This window comes from Notechis scutatus, chromosome 8 (genome assembly GCF_049901735.1).
Source record: "Notechis scutatus isolate UNSWTSFEM ecotype Mainland chromosome 8, rNotScu1.2, whole genome shotgun sequence".
Lineage (NCBI taxonomy): Eukaryota > Metazoa > Chordata > Lepidosauria > Squamata > Elapidae > Notechis > Notechis scutatus.
Window position 1 is genome coordinate 110,361 of NC_142016.1, and position 23,560 is coordinate 133,920.

Here is a 23,560-nt window from a genome sequence, read left to right on the forward strand (position 1 = left end):
AAACATTATTAGGGACATGAGTGAAGACTGCCAAAGAAGGAGCCTCCAACAGAGTGAATGGAATTAAACATGGAAGGGATGAAATGGTTGCGGATGAAAGCGGAGTGAGGAAATTGCTCTTAGGAGTAGTCCAACAATAGTGATATGTCAAAAATATGGAATTGAGATAAACACGTTAGTGGTCAAAACAGAAAGCAAGCCACAAAAAGCAAGCCACACATGCTGTGAGAAGGTTTACAAATGGCACAGCTACAGGCATATTGGGTGTAACTGGTAGATTTTTATCCCTGGGGAAGTAGCTGTGGGAACTGCGTAATGCGTGTAAAGACTGCTTCTCTGCCTGGGAGTCTGCAGCATGCCACTGTCGCTTCCCCATACAAAGAGAAGTATAACCAGAGGGAATTGAAAACTATATGGACATTAGCTTGTTAAGCAAACTTGGGAAAGAATGTGACATGGTTTGGATTGTAAGTGCCTAAGAAGCAGGGCAGGGAGTGTGCAAATCACAGGTTTGCTGTTCAGCAGGTCATTGAAAAATGTATGAGTGACATTTGTATGTTGTATGTTGCTTTATTTAGAGAAGACATATGATAAAGTAGAGAAGCATGAATTATGGAATGTCTTGTGAGAATATGGATGCAGCAAGAATGGTCAGGTGTGGAATATTATGACTAAAGGCTGAATTGTGAGGGAAGGTTGGTGGTGTCCTGCAAAAGAACAAGGAAATAAATGGTATAAGGAATCAGGAAAGGAGCAGAAGCAAAGCTTTGAAGAGAGAAGGTGAGTGAAACCAACAGAGGCATAAACTAGAGTTTGCTGGTTTCTTTCCCTTGGCTTAGTGTCCCTTCTGCTGTTGGGCCTGAATCCAAGTCTTCTCAGCAAGGGAGTCAAAAGGACAACCTGGAGGGGCTCAGCACAGTCATCCCAGGGAAAACCACTTCCTAGCGATAGCAGCAATAGCTTGTCCTGCAGACCCAAGAGAATCCCTCATTCCAGCTCCAAGGCTATGGGCCATTCAGAGTCGGCCCATGCCAGAGACCCTACAGCCTGGCTGTACACACTCAGCTGATACTTGGGATGAAAACAGAATAACCTGAGCACTAGCAGTATAGAAAGAAAAAAAATGTTTTCCTGAATGCCTCTTGCTTTCCTGGGAAAAGGGAGCCAAGGAGAACAGAAGGGAAGCAACGTGGGTGAGGGTGGGCAGGGAATTCCCTCCTGCCCAGCAGATCTGAGGGCTGAAGGCACCGAGTAGCGGATCAGTTGGTCCCAACCAAGAAGGAGATGGAGCAGCTGAGACTGAGCAGTGCAGCCCAGGTTAGGAGCTGGAACAGAGAAGCCGAAGCCAGGCTGCTCGCCCTGTTGAAGTGCACTTTCCCATCCAGCTTCAGGCAGCTGGTTTTGGGCATAGCCTGGCAGCACTCTTGGTAGCAGGCGGCAGTAGATTTGTGGGAGCAAGGATGGCCCTTGGTTTTGCAACTTTGGCTACAGCCTGCCACAAAATGTGAGCCTGTTTTTTTCATCTGGAAGGAGAGAAAGAAGTTGCAGTTGGTGAGTGAGGTAGGAGCAGACACCATGGGGAATGCTTCCTCTCCAGAAAGCTGGGCAACAGGTAGGAGAGCCTGTTCCTTTCAAAGACAGTTGGGAGACGGAGCTGCAATACTGGGGGGGATCTTTCTTTTGGAAAGGGAGATTCTGGCTTTTGTGTATCTGCTGCATGAATCCTGCAGGTGAGCTGACAGAAGATGCAGTGGTCTGAAGCTGCACCCTCTCTCAGCTGCTAAGAAATCCGCTAATTTAACAACTAAATCATACATGCTAGAAGTCTGTGGTGGTTAGAAGTCTAATTAAGCGGGAAATTCCAAGACAACCATCAACAAAAAGCCCGTTAGTGTATCTAAGGAGCAGCAGCAGCCTTGGAGGGTATTAGCCAGAGACATTCTTCTGCCATCGACCTTTTGGGGGTGGGGGCAAGAGAAAGTGACCTTCCCTGGACCTTCCCACTTAGAAAGTGGCAGGAGACAGAGCAACGCTTGGCTTTCAGAGGTCCTGGCAGACACCCTACCTCGCAGAAGTCGTGGCCCACAATGCAGCTGGTTGAGGACTTCTGCCCTTTGAAGCAGCCTTCTCCATGGCAGGTGAAACTTGAGCAAACCTTTCCCTAGAAAGGCAGGAAGGAAAGCTCAGCTCGGCCCTGCAGCAGGGTGGTCTTTGAGAACTGCAAATGTTTGAGAAACCAGAAGAGGTTCCCATGTGGCAGCCGATCTGACTCTAATGAGCTGGCGAAGAGGACGTCCCACGGAACACTTACATTGCGGGGTGGTGCAGGGGTGGTGGTGGTGGTGGTGGTGGGAGTGGTGGGAACTGGGGTGGTGGTGGGTGCCCTGTCACCTGGAAGAGAGAAGAGAACTTTGACCCCTCGCTCCCCCAGGCAGCTCCCCAGGGTGGCCCTCAACACAAGCCCTGAAATTCCTGGGCAGGCAGTTCCTGTGCCAAAGAGCTCAGGGAGAGAGCCAGAGAAAGCCATACCGAGAAAACCCCTGCCAACAGTTCCATCAAGCCAAATTACTAGACAGAAGCCCCTGGTGGACTACTGAGCAAAACCCCCCTGAAGAGGAGTTTACCGTATGCCGTGGCATTGAGCTGCAGGCAGTTGGGCCAGTTGCAACATTCCATAATGCAGAGCTCCAGGCCCAGCCTTCCGCTGTGGAGGCACATCTCCGAGGCATTGCCACTTCCACAATCACTGCTGCATCGGGCTGTGTAGCTGGTGCTGTTGAGACGGTAGAGCTGCAAGAGCCACAGAGCATGAGCAAGGCTGGCATTTCAGGAATCCCTGCTAGGGCTCAAGAAGGAGCACCCCTTGTCATCCCCCGCCAATTAGACACCTCCAGGACCCTTACCTCACAGTGGGAAGCGTTGTGGCAGAGCTGGGAATTGTTGCCATGGGCCTCATCCTGGTAGCATCTCTCTCCCGAACACTGGAAACTCTGGCAAGAGAGCTGCCACAAAAGAGGGAGCAACAGTCTGGGGGCCAGCTATGCCTCCGTGGCATCCCACAAGCCTCCCCATGGTTCTTCCCTCCCACCCAGCCCAACCTCCCTCTTCCTTAAAGGGCCCCCATTTCTCTGTCCAGCTAAGGGAAAAAAGGCTTTCCCCCTTCTACTCAGAGGCCTCGTTTCCTTACAGGCATCACACCTGTCCCGTTCAGGGAATGGTTGGAGAAAATGGCTGCTCCAGAGATCACATCTGGCTCTGGAAAAAGTGAGAGAAAGAGGGATAAACAGCGGAACCAATGGGAGTCTTGTGGGGTAGAACAGGAGCAAGGTTGGATATTTTGGAGAGGCAAGGGAAACAGTGATAGAGAGGCCTAGTGGTCTCCCTTCCGCACTGTCCACTGAGGCCTGCCTGGCCCTTGGCTTTGGTTCTCACAGCTAGCCACCTCACCTGCTTCTGCATAAGGACCTCGGGTACCAAAATAGGAAAGACTGCAGAGGAGGAGGAGGAGGAGGCCTGCAGACAAAGAGAGAAGGTGGGCTTTCAGTGGTGGGAGGGTGGGAGACCCAGAGAACAACATTTCCAGTTCTTTGGAGAGTAATCTACACAGGACCCCAGTTCATGAGCCCTCTCTTTCAAAGTCCAGGCACGTATTTTGGGATCTCCTGGGACAAGACTTCAGAGTTGGTAGGCAGAAATTCAGTAGAATAGAAGTAGAATGAAATGGAAGTAAAGTGGAAGGACAGTTTCCATGCTTCAACCTTGCTGTCTATTCCAGGCTGTCTATTCCTCCAGTCATCTTCTCCAAGGACCCTCTTACCTTGGGCTGAAAGGATCTGGAAGTTGGGGCGGGTCATCCTGGAGCACAGGACTCGCTTCTCTAGATGGAGGGGAGGAGGGCTGCTGTGGTCTCTGCAGGGATGTGTGTTTCTTTTGCTGCAGAGGGAAAGCAGACAAGATCCACACACCGTGCAAAGCCGAGGGAAGGCTCCCATCCAGCCAGCCTGCTGAATCCGGACCTCTGCAGCGTGGCCACTCGTCCCACCACAGCCGCAGACGTTGGGTGCTCCACGGCAGTGCATCTTATTATGGTGGGGAACCGGTTGCCGGTCCTGTTTGCCCAAGCAACTCCCACAACCCCCAGGGTCAAGGAAGAGCCCCCAGTATGTTTGGCCATGACTGTATTCCCACAGCTTAGCTGGGGACAGTCCAGAGCAAGTAGTTCAGCTTCCTGGCTTCTCCCATCCTGCCAGCGGCCGGTGGCCAGACCTGACCAAGTGCTCTCAACATTCCTGACCCACCCAGCAGCAAGGAAAGCTGGAGCTGGTGTTTCCAAAGTCTTCAGGAGGATCAATCTCCCTGACCTGGAGAACCTGATCGGTGGTGCTCCCACTCTGGTGCTTGCACCTGTTGCAGAAAAGAGCCTTCCTTCTTCTCTTAGGCAGTTCTTGGAAGGGCTCATGTCTAGTCTACCTGAATGGTCCATGTATGGCTAGTCTAGGGAAGAGAAGGACCAGGGGAGACATGATAGCAGTCTTCCAATATTTGAAGGGCTGCCACAAAGACAAGGTGAGTCAAGCTATTCTCCAAAGCACCAGAAGGCAAGATAGGAAACATGGGGTGGAAACTAATCGAGAAAAGCAACCCTGAACTAAGAAAAAATTCCGACAGGAGACGATAAACCAGTGGAGTGGCTTGCCTTCAGAAGTTGTGGGTGCTTCATCACCGAGGCTTTTAACAAGAGACTGGATAGCCACTTGTCCAGTCTCGGTCTCCTGCTTGAGTAGGGAATTGGACTAAGTGACCTCCAAGATCCCTTCCAACTCTTGTTGTTCTATGTCCTTCCTTCCTTCCTTCCTTCCTTCCTTCCTTCCTCCCTCCCTCTCCCTCCCTCCCTCTCCCTCCCTCCCTCTCCCCTCTTCTTTCTCCCCACCATTTATCTGCTGCCTGAACTATTTTTATTAGCATGAATATCTATTATTTGGAGGGAATTACTTGTGTCTGCATGCTAAGTAAGGTCTTATGTCCCACACAGGGCTAAGAAACAGGGAGAGTCCATGTCAAATAAAGTGCTTTCCTTTCCAAGCAGGCTCTGCAAAAGCTCCCCCCCCCCAGTGTCTCCAGTGTCACCACTAAGAGCTTAGGGGGACCCCAATATATGGTGAGAGATTCATAGTCAAAGTTATCTACCCAAGACAAGGGGCTTCTACCAGGAGGCTCATTAACTGGGCAGCTGCTGACCAAGATCAAGGGAGGTACTAATACCACACCTAGAATACTGCATCCAGTTTTGGTCACCACAATACAAAAAAAAATGTTGAGACTCAAGAGTGCAGAGAAGAGCAACCAGGATGATTAGGGGACTGGAGGCTAAAACATAAGATGAATGGTTGCAGGAACTAGGCTTGGCTAGTCTAGTGAAAAGAGGGACCGGAGGAGACATGATGGGAGTCTTCCAATATTTGAGGAGACATGATGGGAGTCTTCCAATATTTGCCCCAGAAAGGAGGAAGGAGCCCAGCTATTCTCCAAAGCACCTTTGAAGGCCAGACAAGGAACAATGGATGGAAACTGAACAAGGAGAGATTCAACCTTGAAATAAGGAGAAACTCTCTGACAGCGAGAACAATCAACCAATAGAACAGAAGTTGTCCTCGGAAGTTGTGGGAGCTTCATCCCTGGAGGCTTTCAAGAAGAGGATGGACTTCTGACACCATCTGTCAGAAATGGTGCAGGGTCTGCTGCTTGGGCGGCAGGTTAGATTAGATGACCTTCCAACTCTGTTAATCTAATCTAATCATTTCTGAAGGCTGAGTCACCCCTTGGTCAGTGCCAGGCCTGACTCAAAGACCCCCCCCAACAAAGCCTTTTTAGCTCCTGCCTGAACACATAAAGGCTCACCCCAACCCCGCCCATTCAGTCAAAATCAGCTTCCTTGAAGTTAAACATTCCATATAAATTTGATAAAATAAATTCCGATTTCTGGAATGATAGAAAGCCAAGCTGGACCTTGACATCCATTTAGCTGCTTGAAAAAAACGGTATCACATGCCACTCAATCTTAAGGCCACTCAACATGTCCAGCTCCTTCAAACTCACTTCGTAAGTGGTCATACTGCATCTTCCTTGTGGACCCTTCTCTGAACCTGTTCTGGTGCCTCTGAATGTTTTTTTAAAAAACACTTCTGTAAATGTGGCTTAGAACTGAATTTTTCTAGGCCTATCATACTGCTGGGTCAGTTTACAATCAAACCCAATTCTAAGATTTTATTTTTCCATTATTGAGACCAGCTTCCCCCCCCACTCCAAGTTTCTGCTCCCACCATTCTGGCCTCTTCGTATATCATTTACAGCAGCCTGAAGCCCCACATTAAGGCAGCTCTTTCAGAAGCTGGCATTGGAGGGGACATGGTCCCTCAGAAGACAGCCAACCTGTGATCTATTCAGTGAACGGCACGATCTAGGATAGCATTGGGCTCATTTCCAGGATGCCCGGCAGGCCCCAAAGTGACTTGTGGCTGCCAGGGAGACAGGAAAATGACAAGCCCGAAGGCCCAGGGCTGCAGGTTAATGACACACGTTGTTGGCCCAGCAACGCCTGTTTGGTGCAGCTCCAGAGGGAAGCGAGGGGCGCCCAGGCAGGTATCAAAAACAAAGCTACCCCTTGCCTCCTTGTGTCAGCCAACACCCAGCTGGTTGGGTTGACTGAGCAGGTCCTTCTCCAGTTCCAAATTCATCCCCACCTCTCTGAGCCAGCCCGCTGAGTACTTCAGGAACCAGGCTGAGACTTGCCCAGGAACCGGGGTCTTCCAGACCCTTCCCAATGCCACAGCTCAGATTTTGTGAAAACCTTGGCCTGAATTAGTACCTGCTGGAGCCAGAAACCTGCACCAGACTAAGTGGGCCATGGGGGAAGAAGACCCAGCAGCAGCAGCAGCTCAGAAGCCACATGTGAGCCATCTTTGGCTCATCTGCAGACATGCAGTCCAAGCCCAAGAAGGAGGATTGGTCTCTCGCCTAACTCATTCCTTCCCAGGCTGTGGCTTATGGTTTCTTGAGAATTCCTTCTGGCATCAACTGGTTCTGGCTTGCTATTGGCTCAGCTTCTGCTTCCCTGGCCTGGACATTCAATACACCACCTCTTGGTAACTGGCAGGCCCACCACCCCCCTTCTGACTTTTCTGCCATCTGTTCCACACGGGACCCCATGCCTGCTCTGCTCACTTACCTTGCTTGCTCGCTCACTGGAAACCTTGGCGTCTATCTGAATGCTCTCTGCCTGCAGCACTGGCAGAAGGAATGTCCCCTTGAGAACCCTCCTCTCCGCCCAGGTAGAGATGGAGCCAACCAGTTGAGAGCACTCCAAGGTGGGGGAGAAGAGGCACCTGGCTCCCTGGTGCTCTGGGCAACGTTCCCTGCCTCCGGATCAATTGTGGCTCATCCAAGGGGAGGAGGTAAGCCTGCCTGGCAAATCTTTCTATGATGGTCCTCCCAGTTTGCCACCTGATTTATGGCAATTGGACAGGAAACAAAGAGGGACACCTTCTTGGCACGGCTGTTTCTCTGGAGTGCCAGAGAACTCCATTTACTACAGGAAATTCTGCCAAACAAGGTTCCCTCCTTGATTTCAAGGGTGAAACCCGTCTCTTTCTGAAAGCCAAGAGGCCACAGGCTTCCCAGTTTGCATCATGGCTTGATTTGCTCTTTGGGCTGGGGATAGCTGCTTCCGGGCAATCTCACATAACACGTATCCCAGTGAAGACAGTTTTCAGAGACTAAGATCCAGGGCACATAGGAACGGTGGCCAGACTTAGGGGCAGAAGGCAGTCTCTCTCTCTTCCCCCCCCCCATCAACTTCTCTGTTCCAGATCAGCCTGAGCCTCCTGAATGATCTTCCCATATGCAATGGAACCAATGGTTGCGTACAATTGCTGCTCCCTGCCCCCATCTAGGGGGATCTAGATAAGAGGCTCTGCTAGTCTGCTCAATTTTAGCCAGTGGCTTCTGGAAGAGAAACAAGAGATTGCCCCATTTCCCAGAAAAGTCTCCATCTCTGTGGCTTGCTTTTGGTTAAGCCTTCCTGGGACAAGTACAGCAACAAACCCGCCCCCAATTAGACTTAATGATCCACTCTTTCTATTCCCAGGGGGCTCAGAGTAGCAGCTCAGGTGTCAACAAAGGAAAAACACTGCTTAGTGGCAGATTGGCGCAGGCTCAACTGATGGGTGCAGCTTCTGGGTAGCCTCCCCAAATTATACACTGGGAGGGCAGCAGCTTGCTTTTATCCCCCTTTCCCCCGGTTCTGAAGGCCCACCAGCATTTACCAAGAGAATCCTGCTTTTCTACCAATGAGAATTTGGGAAAGGATCTACAGGGCAGCCTTTCATCAAAACCTCATTAGCTCTTCTCCAATAAGGCTGTCCCATATGCCAATGCCTGCTTTTCTCTGCTCTCTTGAGCAAATGGAAACGAAGGACTATTCAGAAAGAATGGCTGGAGGCAGCTGCTCAGCTGTGAACAGAAGCATGGGACTCCTATGTTCATACCTAATATAAAGGAACTTTCCTTCCACGTTTCCTGCAGAGGGAAACTAACTTGGGTTTGAACGGTGTATGCCTTCAGATACTGAGGATCAAGGATGGGTCACTGAATGACAGACATTGGGAGAAAGTCTCTGTCAAGCAAAGCTACACCACCACACCAGATGCTCATTCCTTCTGCCTTTAAAGGTTGTTTATTTCTATATATCAGTTCCACAAAAAGCAAAGGTGTCACAGAATCCATTTTGCTGACTAGGAGCATCTCTGAAGTGCCTGCCCACAAGGACTCTAGTCACCAAAAGGGAGGTGAGTGACTTATTTGGGGGGGGGGGTATGTCTTTACAGCAGGCCTTGGCGCTTCAGGTCCTCATAGGTCTTCTTGTTGACCACATTCCCACTGGAGTCTTCATATTCCTCCTGGAACAATAAACAAAGCTGCTGACAGCCAAACACAAAGCCAAACATCCAACACAACACAACAGCAAGGCACCCTCTCCTCTCTCTGTGACAGGACACGAAGATGTTGAACCATCCAAATTGAAACGTCTTTCATTTCTGCACCAGGAGCCCCTTCTTATTTCTACTCTGGGCTGCAGATACCACCTTGGAATACTCATGGATGACGCCCCTGGGGCTGTCCATTGGTGAAGAACAGTTTCCCTTTGGTTCAACACTCGCTTGGTGGGAGGGCTCTGCCTCACCTGCTAGCTGCCATTTTACGTTTCCTTTCCCACCCCATTGCTGCAGCCAATGGTTTTCCTGCTGCCATTCCTCTGTGCCTTCTTTTGACCCATAGTGTAGCTGCCAGCACCATTTTTATGACTGCTTTCTTGTACTTGCACTGATCTATCATGAAATTGAAGTATGTGTCTTGGCTGGGGTCGAGTCGCCTTTGTGAGAATGCTTTGATACCTTTAATTACCCTACCTACCCAAGGTGTAAGGCCTTAACTTGTAATGTTAAACAGAATTATCTTAGTAAGATCTGACTTTTTATCAGTGCCAGCCCATCAACAACTAGTCAGCATAGAAAGGTTCTACACCCTAAAGCTGGGCTTCTGCTTAAAGTCCACAGCTGAGAGGCAGGCACTCCTCACCTTACAACCGTAACTGAGCCCAAAATTTATGTAGTTAAGCGAGAAATTTGTTAAGTGAGTTTTGCCTCGTTTTCTCTGAATCACTGCAGTTCTTAAATTAATAACATGGTTGTTAAGTGAACCTTTGTTTTCCCACTGACTTTGTCAGGAGGTTGCAAAAGGTGATCATGTGACACACACACACACACCCCCAGGACACCGCAACCATCATAAATATGAGTCCGTTGCCAAGCATCCAAATGTAAACCACGTGACCATGGAGATGCTGCAGTGGTCATAAGTGTGAAAAATGGTATTAAGTCACTTTTTTCAGTGCCGTTGTAACTAAGTGAACTGTTGTAAGTCAAGGAGTACCTGTACTAGGGAAAAAGTAACTAACATTGTTTCCTACATGTAAATAATACTTCCAGAGGGTAAATTGTCTGGTGCACTCTCCGTGGTGTCTCTAGTAAGTTCTACGGTTTGTGAATTGGAAAAGGAAATGTATACACAGATGCAAGGAAATACCTAAGCCAAAACAAAAAAGGAGGCAATAAGACCATGTGGGATGCCATAAAAGGCTCGGCTGCTTTTCAGCTGCTTTTAAACCACTGAGGCCTGTCTGGTGCTAAACGCCTATGGGGATCCTCCATCATCCAAGCGTGTATCTGTCATTTGTTCAATGGAAGAAGAAAAGGGGGGGGGGCTGATAAAGAAATCCTTCTTGATGTAACCTGAATATATTTCATCTTATATCGAATTTGTATAACCCACACATGATACAATGGAGGGAGGAAACCCAGATGGCTGGAATCCATCACCTCTGGGAGAGACAGCCAGGGGATTAAGAGACCATAAAAATTCCACAGTGAGATGTGTCCTGGGAAACTCTGAAAAAGATCATTTCTAAAAAGGGGGTGGGGGGATTAACATGTTGGCTCTTTGTTTTACTAAGTACACATATAATAAGGGGAGGGGTTTTAAACTCCCTTATCTATCTCTGCATGCCTGAGAGACCTTAGATGCTGCTTTAAATCCCTACATGAATTGTCTCATCTCAATAAAGGATTCCTTTTGATACGTTTGGTTTTCAGAAGTTCATTCTTGTTAATTGAATGGGAAAAAGTTCTGTAGCCTGACATCACGGTTGTCCCAAAGGTGTTTTTTCAAGAGGCAACTTGAAATCTTGGACTTCCTGGTTTTCCTTTGAAGACATTTAGCTTCTCATTCAAGAAGCTTCTTCAGCTCTGGAGAAACAAAAACGTCTTCAAAGGAAAACCAGGAAGTTCAGTTGCCTCTTGAAAAAGCACTTTTGGGATGCGTCTGTGTTTAGGGACCGTCTCTCCATTTTTTTGATGTCTTTGACATTCCTCCTCCTCCTCTCCCCGCCACCTCGAATGGCCCCTGGGTGTTGAGGGGGTCGCAAGGTTTCTGGGTTGAATCTGGTGCCACTCCCAACCCCCTGAGGTCCTGCAGGCAAATGCTGAAGGCAGTTCCATTCCTAAAAAGAGTTGCTTCTTTTTTTGTTCTTTTGGTCAACGTAAGAAAATTAATGGAGGAAATTGATTGTTACTAGAACCACAGACCAATCTTTGATCAATGTTATTAAAAAGGGAAAGAGCGGAATCTGTAGGAGAATCAGACTTTCAACAGTAGGAAGAAACTGATCAGATGTAATAGAGCTTTGGAAAAAAACCATGCACAACTGTGAAAATAATGGGATAATTTGCCCATTCCCATCCTAATGAATGAACTGTCCCAAGTAGAGTCACAATTGTACATGAAGACTGGCAAAACTATAAGTCATATACAAAATAAAGAGGAGTATGTGCCTCCTGCTTTTTAAAAAACACTATTGGTATTAGACAAGAAGGGGGGACAGTAGCAAGTGAAAGAAAATAAGACCAAGTATCTTAACCTAGAGCCCCTCACTAGAGGAGTTAAGAGTAATTAATTTATTTAAAAAAACACCCTTTGAAAAGATGTACTGCATTTGTAACACAATATTAATAAGGATGATTTCCAATGAAATGTGAAGAGTTACCTAAAGTAACATCTTACTGCAGCTCAACGGTTATTTATCCCAGTGGTGAGAGTCAACCCCCCCCCCCCATAGGTTATACTGAATCTTGAATCTGGTCCAAGGGTTCAGGTACTGCAGAATGAGGGCTAAGAAGAACCCCCTCCTACCCCAACTTACTTCTGTATCTGGCTGCCACCTCTCTGAAGCCTTCTGTTGCTTCAGCTTGGCCCACACTAAAAAACAGAGGAAAGCCAAGTCCCGCTTTGGTGTTGAGGAGAGGAACGAGTACGCCCCAACTGGGGAGCTTTCAGAAACTCCCCGATGCAAACCCAGCCATCTTGACTCTGTCTGCCCTGCCACTCCACACTCCCTGCCAAGGCAGGATGTCCTCTTCCCCGCCCTTGATCAGGGCAAACAGGCTTTGCGCCCACTTACACGACACGGCGTCTTCGATCTGCGTAACGTTTGCAAAGTGAGCCGTGTTGGGAATGCCCAAGCAGCGCATTCCATGAGCATGGCGCCATTCCTGCAGAGCACAAGGGATCATAAAACCTAAAACAAGGACGGCTCTTGGGGAGCCAAGAATGGCCTGGGGAAGTTAGGAACCCTAGAGTTTAAAGGAGACACTTTGGCCACAGAGTCCACCCCCAGCTTCCTCCAAATTAGAGGGTCCCAGATGCGGGCGTGCACCCTTTGCCTCTTCCTGAGGAATGCCGTGGCCTCAGGGTCTCCAGAAAGGCAGGATGCCAAAGCAAATCACTCCCAGCCCTGGCGCAGTGCTGAGACTGCTAGAGATAGCAACAGCCCTTAGACTTATGTGCCGCTTCACCGTGCTTCCCGGCCCTCTCTAAGCGGTTTACAGAGTCAGCTTCTTACCTCTCCAACAATAAGCTGGATCCTCATTTTACCTTCCACCTCGAAAGGATGGAAGGCTGACTCAACCTTGAGCCTGGTGAGGCTTGAATGGCCAAATTGCCGCAGTCGCCAGAAGCCTGCAGTGCTGCCTTCCAACCACTGTGCCACCACTGGGGCTTGAAGGAGGGGGAAACTGCCAAGATGCCAGACCAGCAAGGAACCTGCTCTGGAATCAGCCTGATTTCCTGGAATCCCACCCTCTCCCAGATGAAAGCACAGCTTGGCGCTTCTTACCGCAAAGTGTCGCTGGAAAGCTTTGGGCCCACGGTAGGTATAATTCCCACAGATCTCACAGTTGTAATTGATGTTCAATCCGTGGAGCTTGTAGAGCCAGTAGGGAATGGGCTGGAAGGCAAGGAGCCACAGAGGTCACCAGACGCCCTATGCAAGGCCAGTCCCAGGAGGAGACGGAGGGACCTCTCCCCGGCCAGAGGCCTTACCTTTCCATCCCAACCCAGAGGCAAATTCTTGGGGTTGTAGATGATCTCATTCTCTTCGTCCTCACTTTCGCTCTCGCTGATCTGCTCCTCCTCCTCCTCCTCCCGCTCTTCTCCGGTCCGCGCTTGCTTGCGCTGCACATTTTCATGTGTCAGCTGCCGTTGCTCCTGAGGGACAGTGAGATCTGTGAATAGAGCCGTTGCCTGGGACCCCCATGCTCAGGGGAGGGAGTGGCTCTTACCCCAAGGATCTCCACATACTCGTAGATCTGGGCCTCTAGGAAGGCCACGTCCTTATTCCGCTCTGCGTCCCTGTCAAGACAGCCACAGTGCCCGCAAGTGAGCAACCCCAGCTGGCACCAAAGGCGGCCCTGCTTCTCCCCCCCTCACCCAGGACACGAGACCGCTAAAGGAGGTGACCGGGTCAACAAGGGCCTGAGCAGGCCATGCAGGACTCAGCCTCCCCCCCCACCCCCCAAGCCTGGAGCAGACTCACCGCTTGCTCCCTTTTGCCTTGGGGTTTTTGGCAAACAGGGAGGGATCCAGGGCTTCCAGGGACTTGCCCTTTGTGCTGAAGAGCCTCTGAGCACGTTCCTCCAGCGTCCTGGGCAAGAGGAAGAGCAGGAACCCCTCAGCTCTGGGCCCAGAGCACCCTTCAGCATTGTCAATAAGAGCCAGGCATGTAACCAGGGAACAGGGGGCTGGAGAGTGCTGGAAGCTCCTGGTCGCCCAAGGACACAACACGGAACGTGTTTTGGGGCAGGAGGCAGAGAAATCAGGCCGGTTCTTTTGCACAAGAGCCATTTCGTCTTTCAAACCAGCCCCACCCAGGCAAGGCTCCGCACGCTCACCACAAAAGCCCAGGCCAGGGCCACTAGGCCAGGGCCGCTTCTCTGCACACACCCCAGGCTGCCAGGCCAGCGCGAACACTGACGTTGTTTCCACTTACCCTCCGCACTTCAGGCCTAAGGCCAGCAGGGCAGATTTCAGCCGATCTAGACCAAGAGAGGCCAACTCCTGGGGAAAAGCACCAAAAGCTGACTCCCTCCTTGCATGGCCATGCAGGACACCCAGAGGCGCCATGGGGGTGGGGGGTTCCATTCCCACCCTCCTACCCAGAAGAGGTTCAGAATGGCTACCAACCTCCCAAGAGGAGAAGGCAGAGAGGTCCAGGTGGGCCCCAGCATGCGTGAGGGCGCTGCTCGTCTCTTTCTGCCAGGGGACAACAAAGGTTCTGCAGCTCAGGGGCCTCCAGATGTGCTTAGCCCCAACTCTTCCAGCCCTTTAGGTTGGCACCGGCTGGGAGGAGCCGTCTCTCCCAGAAACGCAAACCGTTAACATGGTTTACAACAGTTGTGCTTCACCTTCAGCCTCACCCACCACAGAACAGCACTCACCGGCCAGCCAGGGAAAGTGCCCATCTCCCACTTTTTCTCAAAATCTCCCTGAATTTTGCCAAACAGCTCATTCTGGTCAAGCAGAGGCTTCACTCGGTCTGTATAATCCTGCAGATATTCCAACAGCATCTCCAAGTACCTGTAAAAATCAGACTGTCTATAGCAGGAGAGCCTGGCATTCTCCACCCACGTAGGCCTCTGTCAGCTGGCAGCAACTGAGAACGATCACAACAGACACAAATGTGCAAGCACAAAGTACAAGCCACTTTAAACCTGCCTGTGCTGCTACTGGAACGCAAGTGGGAAAATGAGGAATTCTGCTGTGAACTTCTTTGTTCACACAAAACTGTTAATTTGACCAATTTTAATGGCCACGGTGGCGCAGAGTGCAGTACTGCAGGCTACTTCTGACTGCCGGCTGACTGCAGTTTGGCAGTTCAAATCCCACCAGGCTCAGGGTTGACTCAGCCTTCCAAGGTGGGTAAAATGAGGACCCAAATTGTTGGGGGCAAAAAGTGGACTCTGTAATCCGCTTAGAGGGGGCTGTAAAGCACTGTGAAGCGGTATAGAAGTCTAAGTGCTATTGCCAGTTCTATTGTAGCCCAGACCAGTGATAATGAACCTATGACTCGTGTGCCTGAAGAACCACGCCGAGCCATCTCTCCAGGCATGCAGAGCTGTCGCCCATTGCTCTTTTGGGTTCCGGCGTGTCGGCCAGCTCTTCAGAAGAGCAGCAGCAGGGCAAGGGGCAGGAGGGACTGGTCGTTCCTCCTGGGGCAGTTTGCCTCCCTGACAGTGGCCCCTCCTCCAGCATCCAGCCAGAAGGGGCAGCGCAAGAACCACCGCCCCTCACACACACACACAAAGCCGCTACTCCAAGGTGCACTGTCAGTGCCTCGTTGGTTAATCTACGTGGGTCTGTCCGCTCCACCTTCCCAAGCTCCTTATGCTCCCTCCCGGCGCCCTCGACTGAGCTGAAACAGGCAAAGGAGACTGGGTTGATCCGTGCTGCTTGACAACCCCGGGAAGCTAGTGTGGGCATGTCTGCATGAGCCGGGTGGCCAGCAGGACATTCCGGCACTGGGGAAAAAACTGGCCGGTCAGTCGCTCCTGCCCCTCGCCCTGCAGAAGTGGCATGAGCGGGAGGCTGCATTGGCTTTTTCTTGGTGGTGTGCTGGATCCTGCAACATTATCCTGGGACGCATTTATTCACCTTTGTTTGTGGGGGGAAAAAGGCGCATGTGACCGATCCGCCCTCTTGGGCTTGGCCAATCAGAGCCCTCCTCACATTTTTTCGGTGGCCATCATGATGGCACCACTCTCTATTGGCTGAGCGCCTACCAGGTTCGAGCATTGTGGGAAGCACTACTGGCCAGCATGCTGCTCTGCCTGCTGACTGGGCTGGGCAAAACACTGGTAGCCTCTGTGGCCATGTACAATGGTTCCTCGGAGGCAAGATCCTCTTCCTGGCCCTGACCGAGCCTTTGGTGGCTCAGCAATGGGAGGCATGTGCCCGCCTCCTGGGCATCCTCCTGGGCTGCGCATATGGCTGAGGTGATGGGTGGGCGTTGGTTTCTTTTTTATCCTTTTTACGCGCCTGTTTCGGGAGGTACGTCTGTCCAGTGCCAGGGTAAGAGGCGCACCAGCTGGGAAGCGGCCATGCTCCCTTGGCAGAAGTGGCAAGGGGGGGGTCTCCACTGGCTTGTTCTCTGTGGCGGGCTGGGGGCTTCATCAGCACTCTTCTGGTTTCTGGCACGCGCATGTATACTGGCCAGCTGGTCTTCGTGCGCGCATGCGCACCAGAAACTAGAAGACCAGGTGGGTGCGGCACGCGCCAGAAACCAGATGCTCTTCTGGTTTCTGGCATGTGGGTTTGTGCATGCGCACATGCCGCTCGCGCTCTCCTTTCGGCCCATGGTGCCAAAAAGGTTTGTCAACTCTGGCCCAGAGGATGACACATTCCGCCTTTCAAAGGAAAATCTCACCTTCTGTACTCGGCATTTTTTCTGTCCTTTGGAATGTCAAAGAGCTGGTCGAAAGTAGACAGGTAAGTGATGTAGTCCAGTTTCTGCAGCCGCACAAAGAAAGAGAAAAAGGGAGTTGGCCGTAATTCCCCGAAAGCCTTGGCCAAAGCAGCTGTTCTCGGGAGGTTCCTATGGCTGCCCTTGCTGTAAAGCTGGGGGAGAAAAGAGCCTTGCACACATTCACCCTTCCCTTTCAGCCCAGCCAGAGACAACCTTCCTTTTCTTCTTCTCCCTCCCTCCAGTCCAAAGTTTTGTGCCACTTCAGTGGCGCTTCCCTTTTACCAAACTCTACTAAGCATAAATCTGAGGACACAATCCACCAGGATGAGAGCAAAAAAAGGGAGCATCAGTTGTGCCCTCTCAAAGCCTGGAAAACAGTATGGAAGCCTCACCTCAGACGACTTGAGGTTGATGTACTTCAGGTAGCAGTCATGCAGGTCCAGATAGCGGCCATATCCTTCTTCATCAGTGAACTCCACAAGGTCTATGAGAAGCCAAGAATGAAAGACGGCCCAGAACCATCCCAGAAGAGGAAGCAAAGATAGGCATCCCCAGCACATAACTTATCCGTTTGAAAAAAGAAAGCCAAGCATGAATCCAGCCACACAGACTTACTCTGAGCCTCTTCGCTAGGGTTTTCCCGGGCCTTTAAGAGCTCCTCAAATTCTACTGACATTGGCACACAGATCTACAAAGGTAAACACATGGTTTTTGGTTTTACTTCATGATCCCCCTCCCCAAAAAATGAAAGAAAAGGGGGAAAAAAGTGCTGCATGCAACTCAAACATGTTTTTAGCACAATTAAACCCTTCTTATTCTTCCACACGAGCACAAAGGCTACTGTGAGGTAAGATCACTGGCATGGCCAGGGGGCCTCCTTGACTTGGGAAGCAGAAAGGCAAGTCTTTCAAGAGGACTTTACTGCCCACAGAAGTTTGGGTTTTTGCAACAATGGTACAAAGTTCACAAATGAAATGCTGCTCTGAAGAGACTGAATTTGTCTTCTTAAGGAGATGGGCGATTACGGTCATGACTACTTGGATTCAAATGCAAAAGACTGGTTTAAAAAGCAGTCAGACACAAACCACAGATTTTAGGAAGTTCAATTTTAATAATGAAAAATACAAGAATGATCTTCCGGAACAAGCCTGTCAAACTGGCGGCCTATAGGCCGCATACAGCTTGCGTGGACTATGCCTACCCCAGCTCCGTAAAGGCAAACATCGCGATACGTCACGATATGGCCCGCAATGCGATTAGGTTTGGAAAGAAAACCTTAAAGGCAAACTTTTGTAGTTGACCAGAATTTATTGCAGAGGAAATTAAAGACAGCACTTTTTCAAACAACTTCAACGAAGGAAATGAGGAGACAGATGAAGAAAATGTGGCTGAAGATGCAGCTCACAATCTTTCTGGAAATGGTAGAAAGGACCAAGGAATAAGGTCAGGAAGACAAAGGCAGAAAGGAGCCAAGGTGAGAGAGAGAGGCAAAATTCACCAAGGTAGTGAGGATGCCTTTGAAATCACTCTTGAACTATAACTGTCTGGACAAGCTCCTGCTGTTTTCTTGGCAAAAGTTCAAAGTAGTTTGCCCTCGCCTCTTTTTTCCTAGGCTGAGGGACAGTAAGTAGCCAAGGTCACCCAGCCTGGGTTTGTGCCTGATGCCTTAACTTTGATACCAAAATCGGCTCTTCTGGCAGGAACTCTTTCAAATATGTCAACAGTAAGAAGACAAATGAGCTTGTGAACTTTGCTGATTCCAAATGGAGAAAGCAGGGGAACGCCGTTTGCCTGTCTGTATATCCAAATACTGAAGACCTGTCAGGATCTTGAATTATTTTTCAGGGCAGCTGGGGAGGTGCCAGAGGACAAGCAAATGTGGCACCCCTCTTCCAGAAAGGGAAAAAAGAGTCTAGAAATTATCAACTAAGGAATTAATTGAAGACAGTATCAGCATGGCTTTGTGAAGAAGATTGTATCAGATAAATCTTATTTCCTTTGAAAAGGGAACTGCACTAAAGTTAAACAATCAACTCAAAATCAGTGTCATACGACCATCTCTTACAACAGAAAGAAGAGTCTAAATTCAGAGTCATCAGTGGCTCTACATTAAGTCGGTGGATGGTCTCTCTCTTGAGGCCACAACCATTCCACATTTTCTTTAAGATGCAGCCAATAAGTTTGATGGACTGCTTATCTAACCTGCAGGTAACACAACACTGGAGGTCTGGCCAATATCCGGGATGATAGAATGAGAGTGTAGCAAAGGTCATCCCCGGCTTACGACAATTCATTTGCAAAGGGCTGGATGAGGTGACCTTTGTGGTCACGTCCAGCTCTTCAATTCTAGGAGCAAGAGTTGTCCTCTCTCGGCTGGCAAAAAAGGAAACCGTTCTACTGAAAGGAAAGCAACAGCTGGATGCGATGCCTTGTTTCAGGGCCCTGGACGAACCGGAACCTGATGCCTGGAATCCCGCGCCACTCTCTTTCTCCAGAATTGGGCTGGCCTGAAGCCCAGAACCTCTGCTTGGCTCCGCCAGCGGCTCCGAGGTGGTTAGGTCATATCCCCAACGCATCATGGAAGGCAAGAACTTTGGGGAATTATCTTGGCTTTAAAGCATTTGAATATAAACGAACCCGAAATGTATGCAACCTTATCAATGGAGAAAGCTCCCTTTTCTACAAAAACAAAAGTCCTGAGACCCCAACCCCCCCCCCCCAAAGCAAGAGGGTAATTCCTTGCTTAAGCTACCAAAACCGCCTTTTGGCCCAGCGATTGCCGGAGAAGGCAAGCGGGGTTCGGCCGGGGCCCGCTGACCTCGTTCGGATGCTTGCGATGGAACTCCTTGATCTGCTTCAGCCGGTTGTAGAACTCGGCGAACTCGTTGGGCCCCGAAATCGCGCCGAGCTCCTCCTTCCGCAACCTGGGGGGAAGCCGAGCACGGGGATCAGCGGGTCTGGCAGCCGCTCTGGGGACCCCCGCCCCGCCCGACGCCCCCGGCGCTTACCCGTCCTTGTCGTCGTAGAGGTCCCGCAGGTTGCCGCTGACTTCCATGTAGCGCTGCAAAAGAAGGCCGGCGCGTCAGCCGCCGCCGAGGCCAGGAGACCCCCGCCCCGCCCGCGCCCGCCACTCACGTCCTGCATGGCCCGCGTGCGGTGGTCCGAGTTGATCTGGTCCCGCAGCTGCTCGGGAGAGATAAGGGTCAGGCCGGCCCCGGGCTCCCCTCCCCGATGCCCCCTTCCCCGGCTCCGCGCCCCACCGTGGACTTGCGGGTCAGCATCTCCTTGACCATCACGTCCATCAGCCGCTCGCGCTCCTCGTGATAGCGGCGCTGCTGCTCCAGGATGGTCTCCATGGCTGCGGCGGCGAACCCGGAAGCCGTCTCCCGCGCGCCCCAGTCCCCCTCGCCCGCGCAGGAAGGTTCCGGCCGGGAGGCGCGGGACTACCGGAAGTCGGTCCCGCCGAGCTACAGCGTCCGTTCTCCGCCCCTTCTCCCCCGCAGGAGGCGACGCTCTAGGCTCGCCGCGAACGCGCCTGCGCTTGCGCACAAAGAAGGAGGCGTCCCACCGACGCGAAGGGGAGGCTTTGTAGAAGTGGGATGCTACCAATCTGGGCCCGCGGGGAGGCCTCGGTTCAGCCCAACTGCCTCTCCGGCGCTGGGGAAGCCCCTGTGGACGGGATGGAGTCCTCGAGTGTCCCGGAACGTCTGGGCGTCACTTGCTCCAATGCTGCCCTTTGTCTCTCTGGCTGCCCGGGCTTTGTTCCCGTTGAGGGCTGGGCTGGAATGGGGGAGCCTGGTCGGACTCCTAGAGCCTCTGTGGCTCCTCTGTGCCCCCCAGTCGTACATGCGGGTATAATGCACCGTCATTTCTTTCTCCATTGACAGCGCTGTCGCGCGCGCGCGTGTGTGTGTGTGTTGGGGGCCCTTTGAGAGCTGCAGGCAAGGACATTCCATTTTAATGTAGGCCGATTAGGGTGCATTGAAAGAGACAAAGTTGTTATTCTAAATTCTAATTTAGAATAGGAGTGGAGTGGAGTGAGAAGGGACCTTGGAGGTCATCTAGTTCAGGGGTTGCCAACCTTTTGGACCTCAGGGACCACCAAACCCATAATTTTAAATCCCTTGGACCAGAGACCCTGGGAAAATCCCCCCAAAATTCTGCACCCCGTTTTCCTACCGATCGATCATTCTTTATTTGGGATCGCAGGATTCCATCTCCATTGGGGGGGCAGAGGGAGAGACTTTTGGCTTCATGCAAGGAAAGCAGCAGGTGCAGCAGAAGTCATTCTTTTTCCCAAACTCTGCCAGAAATGAGTCTTTGTGAGACTTGTCGCACCGGCAAGCCAGTGGAGCAGGATGCCTTGAAGGTTCCTAAAGACTTATTTCTGGTGGAGTTTGAGGGAGAGAAAGAAAGACTTTTGCTGCTTTCCTTGCATGCAGAAGAAGAAAGAAGTGGAAAGAAGCAGCCACATGCATGGGGCGAGGGGGCAAGTTCCCCCTTTCCACCCTTTCCACCCTCCCCTCACTACCTTGAGTTGTTCACAATGCAAGTGACGCAAGCCTTGTGTTCCTGCAGGCCATGTGGGCAGCGCAGCCTTGTGTTCCCACGCAGCCTGGATTAATTGCTTTGGGGTGACATTTCTCTGCGGACCACCAAAATTTTCTCATGGACCACCAATGGTCCCTGGCCCACTGGTTGGCAACCACTGTTCTAATCCAGCCTCACGTTCAAGCAAGATCCTTTTTTCTTTATCCTGTTTCAGACAAGCGTCTGTGGTCAAACTCTATTTCACTGCCTTTGACCGCAGGGTGGGCATCAGTCATGGGAAGCTGGGGGGATCCCTTGTCTCCAGCGGAGGAAAGTGAGACCAGGGAGAGCTCCGTTTTTGGGCTCCGTTTGCACCTGCAATGGTGTCCTGCAGCCCCCTCTTTCCCAGCTCCCTTTTTGCTGCAGAGGCACTGCGGGCCAGTCCTTCGCCATTTCCAGCGTGGCCCCAGGGCCAGATCTGACCCACGGGCCTTGAGTTTGACCCCCGCTGCTGTCCAGCCTCTTCTTGAAAACCTCCCATGACGGAGCACCCGCCACTTCTGGATGGAAGCCCTTCCACAAGTTAATTGTCCTCACTTAAATTCCGGATTGCTTCTCTTTCTGATTAGTTTCCATTTGGCAAAGAGAGGAGCCGGGTTTGAGAGCGCCGGGGTAAAGCCTTCAATATGCCTAGAAGAACCCGAGAACCGTCTCGTCTCCAACAGTTTCTGCCCATCCAGTCCGTTTCAGCGGGGTGTGTGTGTCTCCTCCAGGTCTCCTCCATTAAAGGTGGCATCTTGTGGGACCTGGGAAGCCTTGCCTTCTCCTGCCGTCCTGACTTGGGTCCCAGGCCTGAGGTTGATGCTTGTGATTTGTTCAGTTGTCCCTGTTTTGTTGTTTCTGTCCTCTAGATTATTTATGTCTGGGCTGTCTGTTTCATGCCATGTTTTTAGGTGTTTTGATGTTTTCTTTAGTTTATTTTGCCATTCATAATCCACTTGGATGGCCAATAAAGTATGAATAAATAATTTTTTCTGTTACATTTCCTCCACCTTCTCCACCTTTCTGTGGACTCCAACAATCCAAGAAAGTTGACCCAAATAATAGCTCCCTGCATTTTGAGGCAGCATGCACTACTCCAGATGTGAAATGCAAAGAAGGAATTTCCACCCAGTCAGTGGGTTAAGTTCTATTTCCATCTCTGTTATGTGCATTTGCTTTCTGGCTATGAAGTTTGTCTAGCTCATCTTTTTAGCACGGAATTTTGTCAGGCCAAAGCTTACATTAGTGTGGCCAAAAGTGCCATGAATTGTACTTCAGCAACAGTTGAACAAGGCCATAGATTCTCCAGCTCTTCTATGCGCAATTCGGAGTGGTTCATAGTGCATGCATGTGGCACAGTGTGCTATCAACTGAATGTACACCAAGGGTAACCAATTAAACTAAAAATTAAAGGAATGCCACACGTGCTTTTTACAAATTCTACATCCATGCAAGCAGTGTTTCCCCAGGCAGTGGCATTGAAACATGTCTGGCCCAGCACCTTCTCACATACATGGGTGTTGTGGCTCCGATTCCCGAGCCTTGTGCTGTTAGAGGAAGAGGACTCGGAAGATGAGGAGGAGGAACTGGGAATGCCTTCCTCCCCAGGACCTTCCTCTCTGGCAATGCCTTCCTCCCTGATAATGCCTCAGGTTTCATCAGACAACCAAGAGGAACAGCCTGAGATTAATCAGGAGGAAGGCATATCGGAGCAGCCCCTGACAGGGAGTCAAGAGGAAGAATGTTGGCTTGATCCTAAGCAGCGTCGTAGGAAGAAATGTGAGCAGCAACGTAGGAGGCGTGGGAGGGTCAGAGAGTGAGCTGAGTCATTGAGCCACACCCCACAGGGGATAAAAGTGGGTGTGTTGTCGGCTGGAACTTTGTACGGGACAAAGTTTAATCTTGCTTCAGGTTTTCTTTGTGAATGATTTTATGGTCTGCCTTGTAATTTTTTGGAAGTAGCTTTTTACTTGTTTTCAGTTCGGACTTGGCAGGCAGAGCGTGTTGGAATGCCAAGGACATTATCAGTTCCAAAGAATTAACTCTGTGAAGTCCGAGCCAGCTTGCCTGCCTGTGTTTGTTAGAGTTTATACTCTTTCATCTTTTTGAAAGAAGAAAGGTGAGACAGAACATATGGGTAAAGGACAGACATCATAACTTGTAACAAAATGCTGCCACATGTAAGAAGCAGTAAGAAGCAGGATGCAGTGTGCCTTACTGTAAGTGTTCAAGCTGAATCCAGCAATGTATTTGCAAATTATTCTGAATTGAACCAACCCTATTGCTTCCTTTGGACAGAGGAAACTGACCCATGGGTGCACTTGAACCAAGAAGGAATATATCAAAAGATTTATTTCTGTTGATACTTTTTTGAACCACAATTCCCACATTTATATCCTTTGCAGTTTGCTGCCGGTTGCAGGTCTCTGCCCACGTATTTTGTTGAGGGTGTGAACTCACTAAGAGTACCTGCACCCAAAGAGTTACATCATGCTACATTGCCATATTCTGCACTCTGAGATAGATGGCCTTTGTTTGTATTTCATTTCATCTGGTAGTTTGTTATTTATTAAGCCTTTT

General features: G+C 50.5%; 2 protein-coding genes across 6 annotated transcripts; both read right to left on the reverse strand.

The window, feature by feature from the left end:
• Positions 1-314: 314 nt before the first annotated feature.
• Positions 315-4,079, reverse strand: LOC113416030 (uncharacterized). The gene is made up of 8 exons (XM_087970246.1): positions 3,818-4,079; positions 3,448-3,513; positions 3,188-3,255; positions 2,904-3,002; positions 2,625-2,790; positions 2,312-2,391; positions 2,066-2,161; positions 315-1,523 (listed from the first exon to the last, which is right to left on the reverse strand). The coding sequence occupies exons 1-8, from the start codon at positions 4,077-4,079 to the stop codon at positions 1,260-1,262; spliced, it is 1,101 nt and encodes a 366-aa protein (XP_087826372.1). The 3' UTR covers positions 315-1,259.
• SF3A3 (splicing factor 3a subunit 3) lies at positions 2,328-19,919 on the reverse strand. Of its 5 annotated transcripts, none has more exons than XM_087970426.1 (18): positions 19,669-19,893; positions 19,544-19,591; positions 19,417-19,469; positions 19,227-19,332; positions 17,024-17,096; positions 16,801-16,892; positions 16,370-16,452; positions 14,385-14,523; positions 14,131-14,199; positions 13,937-14,004; positions 13,484-13,591; positions 13,230-13,299; positions 12,991-13,155; positions 12,785-12,895; positions 12,071-12,161; positions 11,813-11,868; positions 8,869-8,954; positions 2,328-2,341 (listed from the first exon to the last, which is right to left on the reverse strand). In XM_087970426.1, exons 1-17 carry the CDS (start codon positions 19,762-19,764, stop codon positions 8,877-8,879), a joined length of 1,506 nt encoding a protein of 501 aa, XP_087826552.1. In that variant the 5' UTR covers positions 19,765-19,893; the 3' UTR covers positions 2,328-2,341; positions 8,869-8,876. The 5 variants fall into 5 exon arrangements, with proteins under 5 accessions (XP_087826552.1, XP_087826551.1, XP_087826550.1 ...); XM_087970425.1 differs by having other exon boundaries at positions 2,328-2,344; XM_087970424.1 differs by having other exon boundaries at positions 2,328-2,347.
• Between the last annotated feature and the right edge of the window lie 3,641 nt (positions 19,920-23,560).

Excerpts from the sequence above, each read along its gene's own strand:
- SF3A3 (XM_087970426.1), bottom strand. The coding sequence starts at position 19,764 with ATGGAGACCATCCTGGAGCAGCAGCGCCGCTATCACGAGGAGCGCGAG. Across the intron at positions 13,300-13,483 it reads AAGGCAAAAGGGAGCAAGCG|GGACGCAGAGCGGAATAAGG; the intron begins GTGAGTCTGCTC and ends CTGTCTTGACAG. Across the intron at positions 8,955-11,812 it reads GGTGGCAGCCAGATACAGAA|GAGGAATATGAAGACTCCAG; the intron begins GTAAGTTGGGGT and ends TTATTGTTCCAG.
- LOC113416030 (XM_087970246.1), bottom strand. The coding sequence starts at position 4,079 with ATGCACTGCCGTGGAGCACCCAACGTCTGCGGCTGTGGTGGGACGAGT. Across the intron at positions 3,514-3,817 it reads CCAGATCCTTTCAGCCCAAG|GCCTCCTCCTCCTCCTCCTC; the intron begins GTAAGAGGGTCC and ends CTTTGTCTGCAG. Across the intron at positions 2,162-2,311 it reads CCCCTGCACCACCCCGCAAT|GGAAAGGTTTGCTCAAGTTT; the intron begins GTAAGTGTTCCG and ends CTGCCTTTCTAG.